Source organism: Anomalospiza imberbis, chromosome 2, assembly GCF_031753505.1.
Source record: "Anomalospiza imberbis isolate Cuckoo-Finch-1a 21T00152 chromosome 2, ASM3175350v1, whole genome shotgun sequence".
NCBI lineage: Eukaryota > Metazoa > Chordata > Aves > Passeriformes > Viduidae > Anomalospiza > Anomalospiza imberbis.
Genome location: NC_089682.1, coordinates 20,537,318 through 20,552,614, shown reverse-complemented (window position 1 = coordinate 20,552,614; position 15,297 = coordinate 20,537,318). Strand labels below are relative to the sequence as shown.

Genomic DNA, 15,297 nt, shown 5'->3' with positions numbered 1-15,297 from the left:
AGATTTTACAAATGGGCATTTCCAGTGTTTATGCAGCAAGTCCATAAGTAATAAGTGTAGTCAAAAATATAGATATTTTTCATTAGAAATAAGCTGTCAAACTGCTGTTAGTTGTTTCCTGATTTTAATACTTCATTCTATGTGACTCATGTAGATTCCATTCCATCTGTGGCGTAGATATGGCACAGACATAGTTTTAGGGTGCTAACCAAATACACAATGAGAAGTGCTATTTGTGTGAGTCAGCATAAGTTAGGCAGATCCAAACCAGGTATGTGAAAGCCCAGGTAAGGATAGAAATCTGGAGATCTTCCCCCCCACCCCCGGTGCCCCTTGTACAGTGTCACAGTCTGTTTCACCAGCTGATGGGCAATAGCTTAGCAGAGATGGAGTACCAGGACAGATGGCTGATTTTAAATGCCATAAACATGCAGCAATAAGGGAGCATAATTATTCTTGCAAACCTATGGATCTCCATATGTGATTAAAGAATGACTAACTGAAAAACTTAACCCAGAAAGAGAACTTGCATTTTGATCAGTCAGAGCTGATCAGCTGGCCAAAGCATTGGTTTAGGTAACAGGAGGCTGCCCGCTACCTGCTCTTAGATGTGCTTCCTGCAAAATGGGCCACACTTGGGTGTGTAGCATCTGCTATCTGCTGTTGCAGTGTGTCACCTGTCCTTGGATGGTGTCTTGTTTGCAGAGAAGAATAATCTTGTAATGCTGCCAGGAAGTTTAGCTGGAGCTTAATGAGGAAGATTTATACAGAAGCAGAGGAAGTCTGAAGTAAAACCATGGTTCATGATGCAAATTGGAATGAACTGTTGTTACTAAGAGAAATCCATCATTTAAAATTCACTTTTTCTTGCTTAAGACAATAAAGGAAGTTTCTAAAAGCGATGTTACCTAGATTGCAGTCTAAAGAACTGCAGAGTTACAGCATGCAGGTTAAGTATATCTATGACTCATTTGGTACCTTTGTATGTATTACGATATCCTTGAGAAGGTGATCATTCACCATTTCCCTGATGTGCTCCAGGAATTAAGCCCCTACTCAGTATATTTTTTGTCTGTTAGTAGCACAGATATTACTTACAGGAGACTCTGTAAGAAAATATAAATGCTTTCTGTTATTTTTTTAATTATTTTAATAAATCTGTAAGTCATTTTTAATGAGGCCAGCTTCAAAAGAAAAACTACACTGAACTAAATCCTGAGTATTTGGGGGATGAAAAGCTATGTAGATTTATACAAAATGTTTTGGAAAGCTCTACATTTTGAGGAAATGTCATAAATTTGAATGGCCAGAGAGAAGCAAATAGAGTAATACTTCAGTGACATAGCACAGAGTATTAATTTTTGTGTATATGCTGCTGTAAGCTTCAGGCCTTGGATAACTAGAATGATTTTAAAACAGACCTACCTGCATCTTGTAAACTATTTATTCTGATATATCTCCTTACAGATAATCATTCAAAGCCAATGGAAATTGATGGGGATGTTGAAATTCCTCCTAACAAAGCAACAGTCCTTCGGGGCCATGAATCAGAAGTGTTCATCTGTGCCTGGAACCCTGTCAGTGACCTGCTAGCATCTGGGTAAGACAGACAGTGACTCAAACCAGCTGCTGCAATTAGAGAATATTTAGAGATGCAAGAATTTGCAAGTGTATTTGGGATGTTTATCAGCCTTCAGCAGTGTTTTTTTCAGCAGTACCATACCTGCATAAGTGCTAAATAATTATAAGGTAACAACAAATATGAAGAATTTGTACATTTATGATGTAAATTCTGTGGCCCTAAATACATGCAAATTTTTGGGAAATTTTTTTTTTAATAATTATGGATAATTCTCAGAATAATTGGAGGTCGTGTAATCTACTGCTCTTAGCTATTGATTCACACTGAGGTCTCAGAAAGTCGTTGGCATCCACCAGATTTTTTCAACAGTATGGAGATGGGGGTGCTTCAGACTGGACCTAAGTTTGTTCAGTGAGCTGAACAGTAAGTAGTGGTTTAAGGGAATGCTGTGGTTTAGCGTCATTGAAAGGGAGTCCAGTTAATCCTCTGCAGGACTGTTCTGCAATGACCACCAGAGCATCCTAAGTGGGACAATCAGGAGACTGACTTACAAGAGCACTTTTGATCCAGACAAAATCACAATTGTAAACATACCCCAGGAGCTGTATGCAGGCATTGGTGCAATCTGTGTTCATGCTTTAAGTTAAACCTTAACATGAAGACTAAATTTGAGAAGTCTAATGGGAACATGGAGTAAAGCTGATCAAAGTTTGAGGAGGTAAATCACTCAGAGTTACTTAGCAGTGTTAGGATACTTTCCTCAAAAGGAAGAGGAGAGTCCTTATTTTAATTCTAGCTTTTTTGCAAGATTATCAGGATAGTCTTCTTACCTTTGTTCACTTAGTACATGAAAACACGGAATTACAGTATAAATAGAAAAGAAAAATAAAATAAATTCCATGTTGGATGAACAGCAGAGATCTCCAAGAAAGTGAAGATAGAAATTTCAAAAAAATAATTTCCGACAACAAACTGGGATTTTGGAAACCAGAATCCTGCTGAGTATGCTTTTTTCCTGGAATATCCAGGTCTGATAGTACTTTTAGCATCTGTAGTACTAAGTATCTTCATTTATCAATTTTAAGCAAGTCAGTGCTTGCAACAGTGGACTGCTTCCCTAGGATCCATGGTGCACAGTCCTAGTGTGCATAATTTAAATGCTGGAGCATTTCATAAACCAGAGTGTGTGTTTAACTTTGCCTCAGGGTGCTAAGCACTGGTAGATGGATCCCCTGATTGTGATATTTTAGAGGTAAACCTGGAGCTGCAGGTAAACCTGGAGGATGATAATCAGAACTATTAGTCAGATATCTGAGCCAGAGGAGTACCCTCTCACTAGCCATTCCCTTAAGCTTTACCCTTCAGTGTAATAGGTCTTTCATAATGAGGAGGCACGTAAATACACATGTGGTTACAAAGTACAATCATGTGCTTTAGACAGACTAAAAGCAGTGCAATGACAATGCAAATAATTTAGATCCATGTGCATCTTGGTCAGATTTTAGCCTGCTTGTAAGAAACGAGGTAGGGATGCAGCTGGAATTGGGGTAATGCAGCAGCCAGTGCCTGGTGAAGCTTGGTGACTGAAATGGCAGAGAATGCACAGAAGAAAGTGAAACTGAAGGAAGAGAGCTGAGTGAGTGATTATGCCACTGCACAAAGAAGCCTTTGTCTGGTGTAATAACAGTGCAAGCTTTTATCTACAGGTAAACTCCCTGTTACAGCACCAGTTAAACAAGGGAGAGAAATTCCCTGAGATCCACAGTGTACTGCAGTTCCGTTTGCCCTTTACAAAGTAATGATTAAAAAAAGAACACTGCAGTTAGTCTGACGTGTGAGCATCAGCTTGTTAGATTCTGTAACAGCCATATTGTGCTGTCCAGTCAATACTTTTCTTCGGGTTTCCCATCTGCTTGATTGTACCCATCTTAAAAAACACATTTCAAAACCTAGCTATTAAATAGAGGAAATAATAACATATTTGTTTTGTTTATAAAGTGACTAATTGATTCTCAATTAATGACAAAGTATTTTCCTGAAGCCTTGTTACACAGGCAATAGATTTTTCTAACTAGCAGTAGCAGTTTAGACAGCAACCTGATGTAATCCTCAACTAAAAGAATAATGCAGGTTCAGAACCTAATCTGAAGCAAGCTGTTTAAGAGAAATGTAGAATCAATTTCCAGGTTTAGTGACTATCCCATTGAGACAAAGGGATTTTGTGATTTAATGTCATATCTATTCAGTTGCTTTTTTCCTAGTGTGTGAAGACTAGCGCAGTAATATATACTCTGGGCTTTGCAAACAGCTATTTCAAAATATAACAGAGAGACAGGAATTTCTCTGATCAAATAGCTAGAAAAATATATTCTGCAGCTGCTCTTCCCCCTCCACCACACACATAATAACCCTTAAAGCTGAGGATGGGGGACGCTAGAAATATCAGTAAATGCTATCAAAGGCATGACTGTCACCAGATGCCTATGAAAAGAATGCTTAGATGTTATGAACAGAAGCATTATAATAATAGAATGAAGTGTGTACATACAGCCATGTAAGATTATTAACTACACTTTATTAAGTAAGTCAACATTCCAAAGCAAATAATTGCTTAGAGTGTTTTGGACAGGTGAAAGAATACCAAAAAAGAGGTGTTTGGTTAAAGCCATTCCCAGCCATAAACCCAAAGAATGATATCTTCTGCTAGTTATCTTTCAATATCTAAGTTTTAATTTCATGACACATTTAAATTGTTGCAGATGGTTATGTTTCCTGTGTAGTGCAGAAATCCATTACAGCTGCATCCACATTAGTAAACTAACTGTGCCTGGGAATATTCCTAGGCACTGAGGCCAGCTGGCACAGAACGGCTGGTGTCTGTGCTAGCAAACTGCCCTGGCTGCCAAAGAAACTGCACATTGGGAATCATCTCTGGACATTGTAACCATGCCCAGGAGTTATTCAGAGAGAACATCAGAGACCCAAGCAAGAGTGCTAATTAAAACAAGCCAAAATCTGGCCAGGGAATAACCTGTCAGTTTGCTTGTGCAGGTCATCGTGGTCCAGTGACACAGTGTTCTGAACATGCTTGAATTTCCCAGTGTGGATGTGGATGGACTGTGAATGTCAAGGCTGCTAGAGCCTTGAACTCCAGAACCTTTTCCAGTTGAACTTAGGATGTTTCAGTCATTGTGTTCCACTGCTGCTTCCAAGAGTGTGTTCTGTTCTGTGACATCCAGCCATGCCCTTCAAGTAATTCACACAGCCACGAAGCAGAGGGACCTGGCCTCAGTCCCAAAACTAACAGTAGGTTTCTCTGCTTATCAGCTAATCTATGCCAGCCTCTCTCACTCAGAGAGGCTGTGACTTGTCTCTTCTAGACCACTCTGTGCACCTTTTGCTCTCTGTAGTCAGCAAAGTAATTATCTGTAAAAGCTGCTGTCCGAGGTCTTTCAGTTCTGGCTGGGTCTCTTGGAAGCAAGAAAAGATGTTTCCAGGCTATCTGCTGTCATAGTTTCTGGGTTTTATATATATAGTACTTCAGGTTACTGTACTCCTCATATTAGTGGTTTAGGATCCACTGTAAATTACCTTTCAGAATAATCCTTTTGACTTACCAGGTTGAGAGTGTTAATTTCAGACACCACCCCTCAATGTGAGTGCCAGATATTAATTCTGCTAACTCTAAGTGCTTATTTGTTAGCAGCGGACTATTTGGACTGGTTTCCTCAGTGAATCAAATCCATGAATGCATAGTGGTCAGCTATTACGGGAGGTCGACTTGAATAACCTGTAGCAGAGAATAATGTTGTAGAATCAGTGGGGCAGAGATCTTAATCAAGACACCTGTGAGGCACTTCCTTCTACTAACTGCCTAGGAAGAGTAAGCACTTAGTTTAAGAGACATGCTTTATTAAGGAAATGTTAGATGTCAAAAAAAAGAGAAATTTCCTTCCCATAATTCTTTTAATAATATTTCTTAAATGAATAAAAACTCTAACCTGTTGGAGCCAAAGTAGTAAATACACATTACCAATATTGCATCTCAAAATAACAGTGATTTTAAGTCTTGTAGCTGAAGATTAGAAATACCAAGGTTCAACAACCATCGTGCAAAATTCTTCACCCAGCTGCAGGACTTACAACAACCTCTGTGCTCCCATCTACAGAATGGTGATTTAATATGTCACAAATTAAATTCCACAAACATTTGTCCACCTTGATTCATGAACATATTGGGGCAGGAGAGGATGAAATAAAATCCTTTCAGAAATAGCCTTCCTAAAATTTGGCAGTACTCTACCATAGTGCAGAGGAGTACACCTATTACTCAAGTGTTCATGACTTGCATGTTGGAATGAGCTGCTTTATCATGTAGATAGAAATGCTTCTGTGGGCAAAGGAGATTAAATATCTTTCTGAATTGTGCTTGAACTGTGCTTCTCTAATAAGGCAGGGTTCACTGAATCGTTCAGCAGAAATCAGAATACTTTCCAGAGCATTCTCTGGACTCTTTTTTTTTTCCCCAGCAACAAAAGGGAAGACACACAAATACCCTTGCTGCACACTGGTAGGCTTATAAAGCCTCTCTGCAGGGACACATAATAGCTTATGTAGCTCTGGGAGAAGAAAAGGGAAAAACAAAATTAAAATACTGGAAAATAAGATTGCCCAGGCCTTGCCAGAAAACCGACTAAATAAACTGTTGAAAAACAAAACATAACCCTTTTAGAACTAGCAAATAGGATATTGTATTTGATAGCCAAATGACCGAGTACCTTATTCACAAGGTCCAGTAACAAACTGAATTATTACAATGAAGGCAGGACGGTCCTGCAGTCTTATATAGGGGAGAAGCCAGCTCTGAAGGAATTTCCTACTTAGCATGTTAATCAATGAAGCAGTCCTTTAAAGACTTATGTTCCCATCATTGTTAATTACCACTGTTAAAAATGTTCCTTAACTTCTGAGCCTCATGATTAACTTGGTTAATTTTCTAGCCAACATATGCAAAAATGTCAGTTTTCCAGACCTCTGAAGAAATAAGAGTATATATTACAGTCACAGCTGTGTGGTGGCAAAAATTACCCTGATCTGAATTATTTCTTAATCACTAATGTGAAAGATATGTCTTGAAAATTAAAGAGTGGCTTTACAGGAGTAGCTGGGTTCAAAACCCTGGCCAGCCATCACATCTCAGCTTGGCATAAAGGTTCACAGGAGATGGGATCACATTCCTCAGGCATGCCATAACCCAGAAGAGCTCAGAGCTACTAATACAAGCTGAGGGGTGTTTGCTTTTACAGTTGAAATGTTTGTGTAAAATTAGACTAAATGATTAGTAAAATAATACACAGAGATCAATGGAGTTTGATAATTGCTTGGTCAGTAGTTGCATTTGAAGACATGTCAAGTGTTGAAAGTTTGCCTGGTATTCTTAGTATCAATAATTAAAATACTTTACTAGTGGACCAAAAGAAAATCTAGTATTCTCTTGTGCTGGATTTCTTTTTCAGTAAAACATGGCTTATGAAAACAAAAATGGATCTCAGGTGGATCCATTTATTCAAAAATGGATCATTGAAGAAATAATTTTTCTCCTTGATAGTGTATAGGAAAGAAAGTTTTTGTCATTACTTTAAAAAAGAAGGAAAAGCTAACACATCAGATGTATCAACAATGAAATTTCATCTAGACAGTATGAATTCTTGCAAGTATGTGAGAGATGCTAACTCTGCTCCAGGTTTCTACTTACTGCATGTAAATGAAAATTGCTTTCTGGACAAAACAAGCAATCCAGTGTACTTGGTTTTGGTCATTGTTGTTTTAAAAAATGAAGGAGTGTAAAAAAAAAATCCCAGTAAACTTTTAATGTGGAATATCTTCCACTCCATGGCAAATTATCTCTGAACCTCAGAGACATTATTCAGTAGAATAAAGGTTTATGCAAAGTCAAAATAAATGTATTATTTACAAGTAGATAATGATAAACTCTTCCTCCTCAAAACCTTTTCTAGGCAAAATCAGGGTTTCAGTCTGCATTAAAAACACTTTTGTAGAAAATAATTGGTCTATAAAATAGATCAAAATCCTGATGCTGCCTCTGTCTTGTTCTATTATGGCAGTACTTATTTTGCCACTTTTTCAGACAGCATGATGTAAGCCGCCAAGCTACAGTTTTACTTACTGTAAGTTGCCCCAGACTAACTCAGTTATGGTGATGCCAGCTTTAGGTATGTAGTGCAAAATGTAGACAGCGAGTTCATGTAAAAGTTTTAGGTAAAACTTCCCTGAATAAACAAAATTATTATGACAGGTATAATTTAAATATGTGTTAGCATTTTTAGAAAAGTACACAGAGTACAGAAAGAGTTGGAAAGAAATAGTTACTTCTTAAAGGCTTGTAATGCCCTGATCCATTCAGCAGGTTTAGGGAAAGGTGGTTGGATCTACTTCAGATGCACTAGGCAGTGCACAGGAGAAACATTAAAATTCTCAGGAGGTTCAAAACAGCTTCTACTTGCAAAATTTGGAACATTTCAATAGAATAGGGCCCTCCCCTAGGTGAGCTTCTGCTAATTTCAGCACCAAAGTCTTACACCTGCATTTTACACAGAGCCAGAACGTTCCCAGCAGCCCCGTGCAGTCAGACACTCCCGTTACAGTACAGGCCAGCAGCTCTTGTTCCTCCAATCTCCTGCAAGGCTGTAATGTTGTCTCAATGAAAACAGAAATACAGGCTTTTACACTGTTTGCTAGGTCAGCACGAGGAGTTTTCAACTTATTTGCATAATTGCTTTATAGATCCGGAGACTCAACGGCCAGGATATGGAATCTCAATGAAAACAGCAACAGCGGTTCCACTCAACTAGTTTTGAGGCACTGCATAAGAGAAGGAGGACATGATGTCCCCAGCAATAAGGATGTGACTTCACTGGACTGGAATGTAAGCTAACTTCTAAGACTGTGCATGCTTTTTAACTGTCTAAATTTAATTCCAAGGCAATTACAGTTGCTCTCCATATCTTTCATATCTGAGGTGACCAGAAGCTCTGTCCTAACCTACTGACCTCTTGTTTCAAATACTCATAATAGGCTGAACTTTCTCCTACATGCTGTAATTTTCCAGGACTGTTGCCATCTTCAAGCTTAACAATGATATATTTATATCTCTATTTTAGGAGCACGGGTAAAAATAAACTTAGCTAGCTTTAAGAACAAAGATTAAACAAACAATCTGTGTAATACTGAAGCCTCATTAATAATGTATTTGGATCTCATAGTTACTTTATTTTTGCATGTAAGGAGATAAAAGCACCCGTAAAACTTCTGAGGTTGCACTCTCCAGATCCTCTCATTTGACTTATGCTGTGCACAGCAAAATGTGTTCACATTATTTTCTTTGTCTTGATAGGATCATGTGTAGTTATTCTGTCCTTACCTTCTGGAGGAAACTGTCTTGCCTGATACCTTTTTTACTTCCATGCTGCAAAATCTCCTATCTTAGATAATGTACTCCTGCACAAAGAATATTGAAGTGAGCAGAGAGGACAGGTATTGTTGGGAATCCCCAGTGTCTGGGCAGTGCCTTTGGGCTGCTCTAATATTTGCCAGAAAAACTTACAAGACCCTGCAGGAACCTTAATTACTTCAAGATAATTTTCATTCTGTCTGTTTTGCTGATATTAGTACAGACATAGTGATCACATTAGTCTTGTTTTCATAGGAAAACAGATTAATTAAATACCAGAAAGGATTTTCAGCGGTTATGTACAGTCTCAATTGCTGGCCAGAGATCAAGTTTCGATTAATCTTTACTGCAGTATTGTCCTTCAGGTGAGCTAGGTGCTTCACAAAGTAAAAGATAAGGCCACTGCACAAGTCACCTTTCCCCTGTGTATTTTATATTTGCACAATGGAAGAAGTTGGTGAATAGTACAGAAAGTAGAGGTAGGTCAAGGAAACAAATAAAACTCAAGCTTATGTTCATTACTTGTTTCCTGTGGATATTAGAGTGAATAAAAAGAATTGTGAAAAAAATTAATCTAGGAGTAAGAAAAGAGAAACTGAAAGAGGAAAACATGCAATGAGTGGAGAACAGTTAGGAGAAAATTTTTTCAAAATATAGGGCATCCTCTATATTTCCTGTAATAGTTCCTTACCTTCCAGACTTCATTGGTACTTCACTTGCATTGTACTAGTACTTAAGTTAGGGAAATATTCCTTATTCAAATGCTTCAAGTGCTTCCAACTTACTTTGAGTTTCCCAAAGAATGTGAATTACCAGCAACAAATTTGGATAAACTGTATATCTAAGTTTCTGAGCTTTTCTTTTTCTCTTTTTGTCCTTTATCACCTTTTTTCTCATTACTGGTCCAGAGGAGTGTACATCACAGTGAGCTTTGCTTAGGTTATGATATTTTTCCCCCTACATTATTATATATTTGAGTTAAATTTACAAGTGCTCTGAGTCAATGTTTTTGGAGGATTGGAGTGGGCATATGTTTTAAAGGATAATTTCATGCCTTTTTCTAATTTTCTATTCATCAAGATAGAAATGCCATCTGCCTTTATTGTTTATTTAGAACCACAATTATTAATCATAATTCCCTGTGAAATATTCACACTGGTGGTATTGAATTAGTTCTTCTCTGGTTTATGTGACTTATGTGACAAAAGGGTTATAAGAAAGGTCATTTCTGGAGGTCATATTCAGATCATGCTCTTTGATACCATGGGTAGGATTCATCTCCTTTAGGTTTATCCATCTAAGCTGGTCCTCTAGACTCACCTTAAGTCAGCAGAGACAGACACATGCCTTCATATTGGATTGGGCATAATCTAAAGCAAACAAGTTCATGAGTTACACTTCAGAGTTGTAGTTACATGATGCTGTTAGTAATGGAGGGAGACTAGATGGCACTCTTGAACTAACTCCTAACTTCTGCATGTCTGGAGATAAATGGGCTGAATCTCACTCTTAATCCAGGTTCTGAAATGTTGAAAAAACGAAATATCCTGCTTCAACAGTGTCACCAGACAGCTGAGTCGAGTTCTGTTTTAATTACTCTCATTCTGACCTAATCACACCATCTTCACTGGTTGCACAGGACGTACCCTTCTGTGAAGGGTTCCTTCCAGAATACATGTAACTTGCTGATAGATTCATGGGCTTTTTTCCTCATAATTGGGGCCCATGAATCCATTTTTTCATCATGGTACTGTGCCCGTGAGCACATGTGGGAGTCTGTGTTCAGACAAGTAGAAAGCAATTCCTTGATGGTAGATAACATTTGAATTGTTCACCCTGAGTGTATGTGGCTTAGGGCCTTCTTTCAAGTACAGGTGCCTGAGTTTCACTGAACTGGGATTTAGTCTGGGTCTAGGTCATCTGTTGATGTTTTGTAGGTACGTTATGGCTAAGAAGTAGTATCTGTTTGTTAAGTGGAAGAAGCCCATAGAACTTGTTCTATCTTGTTTTCTTTTTCTAATCTTTTTGATTCAATGGCTCATATCTGATGGTATAGCCCAGTATTTCACCGTATGTTAGAGGATTTTATTTCCTCTGTGCTGTCTGAAGTAATAACCTTTAGTTCAAATCATAGCATAATCTGTCTCAATGAGCGGACTCAGAATCATAAATCACCATTAGCAAACCTTAAGAAAGGAAGAAAAAGGTTGGTTGAAACAGGTTTTATTTCATATCCACCTTTGCCATTTATATTTATTCCAACAGAGTGATGGAACACTATTGGCTACAGGCTCATATGATGGTTTTGCAAGAATATGGACAGAAGATGGTAAGTCAAACATTTATTGTTCTTAATCATCAAACAGAAGTGAGTTGTAATTTGACCAATTTGTAAAGAAATTGTAATAATAACCTGTTCTTTATTCCAGGTAACCTTGCAAGCACCTTAGGTCAACATAAAGGTCCAATATTTGCCCTGAAATGGAACAAAAAGGGGAATTATATTTTAAGTGCTGGTGTTGATAAAGTGAGTTTTAAAAATACATTATTCTAACATATAAGTATGCTGATGAGTGAGCTTGTGCTTCTGAATTCCTTAAGATTATTTTCTTCTTCTCCAGGCAACATGGAGAGTTTACATGTCATTAATATATTTTAGTGCATGTTGATTACATTTTGAGGCTGCATAAATGTATACTATTTTCACAGAAAATACTTAACTTTAAAAAAAATGTGTAAAATTGCATCTTGAGTGTGTCTCTGTTAAGGAAGGAACAGCTTCCAGTACTTATATTTGTAGTTTTATCAGCTAACTATTTACAGGAAGAAAGTGATCTTAAAGATACCACACCTTTTAGCTCATCTAATGGTTGAAACACTTTTATTTGAATAAAATATATATGACTTCCTCTAGAAATATGCAAAAAAAATTATTCTGAACTGAAAATAAAGCAAAGTGTAGTAGTTACAGCTAAGTGCACATTAGAAATTAAAATGAACAGATGACTGATGATCCATTAAAATTGAAACTGGAAAGTACACAGCATTCATCTTGCCTAACTTTCAGTGTCTAAAAATTAGATGCATGTGTCATCCTTGTCTTCCTTTACAAAATTCAGAGAGAAAAATGGCACTTCTAAGGGATAGGCTGCATGGCCTGTGTTCCAGTGAGATGCACTGACAGTGCTTCTCTCCAGCAGCTGGCAGGGGGGAGTCCAGCTGAGGTTTGTACATCTGTAAGCTCAGTGAATCCCTATATTTTCATATCCTTGTGAAAATGGACGCTTAGCCTTACTCACTTTAATACTGCCTTATATTCAGCTACACTGGTCTCCCAATTGTAATTCCATTACTCTGACAAACTTACATTCTCCATAAAAGTAGCATTTCTTTTGGTGATCCATTATCAGGAAGATGATGCATCCTTAATTTATCTTCTGGAAGTATATACTCCCAATAAATTGACAATTCACTCAGAAGGTGGTATTGAGCTCTACAGGGGACACACTCATGTGTGCTTGTGAGCATGGATTAAACCTGTAGTAAACCAATTACACCTGAGTGTGTGCCACCTCAGTGGCAAGAAGTGTTGTGTACTCTGCTGATTGAAAAACATTTCATTTGTTGGTCTGTTACAAATGGGGTTCAGCATCACTTTGAAGTAGAATTCAACTTGCATCTTTTGAAAAGGGAAAAAGTGTTCTTTAAAGATCATAACTGAAACTTTTTTTTCAATATGCTTATTAAAAATGTATAGTGTTGTCTTCTAGAGCTATTTAGAGAGAGTATGCCCATTCTTCATAGTTATATTGCTTCTTCTGTAGGCATGATACTTCTTTATCTACACTTAGATTATTATTCTGTAATACTTTGGAAATAATTTAAGTAATTTCTGGTTTCCCCACTGTTTAGCATGCAAGGCTTTCTGTAGTCAATAATTTTATCAGTTCATCATTTGGAATTGCTACTTAGTGAAGGTGCTATTTGGGCTTTTTTTCTCTGAGATGAACAATCACTAATCTTTTTTTTCCACCCTTTCTTTGGATGCAGACAACAATAATTTGGGATGCTCACACAGGAGAAGCTAAACAGCAATTTCCTTTCCATTCAGGTACTTTTTGTGTAACTCTTGTTAGGAAAATGAAATGCAGCTTTTAATTCTGTCGGTGTACTTTATCCATATCTGCCAGAGAAAAGTTTCAATCAAGTTTTTTTGTGCTTTAACTATCCTGAGTATCATGGCTTGTGGGTTTATTCTCATTTCAGAAAGACACAGTTCTGAGAGAATCAGCTTTGAAGGCTGATTTTAGGAGAGAGTTTGTACACCAGCCATATCTACCTAACTGAGCAGTCCTGTTGTTATCTATGTGCTTGAATAGTTCCAGGTGGTGATTCATAAAGAGAACTTTCAGTGGAGGTGTCTGGGATCTTTTCAATTCTCTCTGCTCCTGTTTCAATGAAGCTGATTTGAGGCAGAAGCAGGCAGATCTCTCATGCACCTTGCATTCACCACTGCACTCACAAAGGTCCTCAGAATTTCTTAGCTTTTAATTTTAACTTGAATTTCTTCAATATTTGCTTTCTCTGATTATTGGAAATCAGTTGCCAGCCTTGAGTTTCAAAACCTTGCTGCACCAAAATGCTATGAGGATGGTTACTTGTAGGACTGTTTTAAGAAGACAGGAGATGTCACAGATACTAAATAGTCTTGAATAACAGGCAGTCATTGACATAATCTGAAATTCACCTGGTACCAGACTTGTAAGATGATGGCTGAATTTATGACCTGAAGTGGCTACATTTTCACAGTGAAGAATTTTAAGGAGTATAGTAAAACTGAGTTTAAAACCATGAGAACCTTTTGGATTCTGATGCTAAAGGTGTTCATCTTCCTAGTTTGCTATAACTCATCCATTTTAAATACAACAAGCTTTCACAATGGTGTTTAAAAACATATTTCAACACTAATTTTAAAACACTATTTTGCACATGCTTTTCAACTCAAATTTTTCTTATTCTCATATTTACACCGATGTGAATAAAATGCAGTAGCAATCTAAATGATTATTCAACAGTAGACAGAAAGTATGTCCATGGCACAGCAAATCCATACTCTGCATTTTTGTCATTTGTCTCCTCCTTTATTAATGCAGCTGTTGGTTTAGAGGAGTTGGTGTCTGCTGACAGATTTTCTCACTGTGGCATTTATTTATCTACCATAACTGTTCCATAACAGGAAACTGTGCACAGAGAGTGATTTAGTTAATGAGGCTCTTAATCCTCTGATCCCTGACTAGTAATCTAAATAGTTGTGGATTCAGAACTTGGTTGCCCTTTCAGAATCATGTTCACTGACATGTAAGCTGTCTTAGCTGTGATGTGTATCAAAGACAAATCACCCCATCCCCTTTTTATCAGGTTGAAAACTCAGCTGTATCTACCAATGCAATATGTCCACGTGCATGAAAAGAGTTTTTAAAAAATTCTTACAGCACATGCTGTTTGTCTTTGTAACAACTGAAGTGTAGATGTGGAGAAGCTAATATTTTTAATTTTTTTCACTCTTTCATATATGTTTTCATAAGGAAGTAAAGCAGTTATTAAGGAAATGCTTTTAAGGAAATTTTTGATTGGAGAAAGCATGTATCCTACAAAACCTTCTTCAAATCAACCAGACTCTGTACTCACTTTGTTCTCACAAGTTTAAAACCACAAAGACCTCACCTTGTCCTCTTTGCATCACCAGGACAAACTAACAGCAAATTCCTTTCCATATCTGGAATCTGAAAACCTTTTCTACGCTAGGATTAAAGGTGGCATTTTAACAATTAAAAGTCTAGTCTGGGCAGGATATGCTTCCTTTAACACATACTTCTTTGAAGTCTGGAGGTAGTTGGCCTGGAAAAAGCAAAAGGTTTTTTTTACTGTCTGCTTCTTTACAACAACTGGTTTAGTTTACACCACATGGACAAAGCTGCCATCTTAAAATACATAATACCTTTGTCTGGGTGTTGAAGGCCTCCATGTCATTGGTGTTCCCCTGTAATTTTTAAGGTTTTTTGGTCAAAATATGTAACTATGCAGATAAGTAGCCTCTAGGGTTTCATTATTTTTTGCAAAAGTATGAATCATCATAAGGCATTTGATCAAAATACATATTCACAAAACTTACTTCTTTAAAAAGGAGCTAAATAATCCAGTTTTGACATTTACTGATAGATACAGACTGATGTCTATGCTTGCA

The 15,297-nt window shown here is 37.4% G+C and overlaps 1 protein-coding gene across 2 annotated transcripts in view; it reads left to right on the top strand.

Moving 5' to 3' along the window:
* The window catches only part of TBL1X (transducin beta like 1 X-linked), a 193,331-nt gene that overhangs the window by 164,482 nt on the left and 13,552 nt on the right, over positions 1 to 15,297 (top strand). For both annotated transcript variants that reach the window (XM_068180102.1, XM_068180101.1), the window contains 5 exons: positions 1,468 to 1,600; positions 8,387 to 8,528; positions 11,319 to 11,382; positions 11,483 to 11,580; positions 13,104 to 13,164. In XM_068180102.1, the coding sequence (XP_068036203.1) occupies positions 1,468 to 1,600; positions 8,387 to 8,528; positions 11,319 to 11,382; positions 11,483 to 11,580; positions 13,104 to 13,164 (498 nt within the window). The remainder of the gene's footprint in view (positions 1 to 1,467; positions 1,601 to 8,386; positions 8,529 to 11,318; positions 11,383 to 11,482; positions 11,581 to 13,103; positions 13,165 to 15,297) is intronic.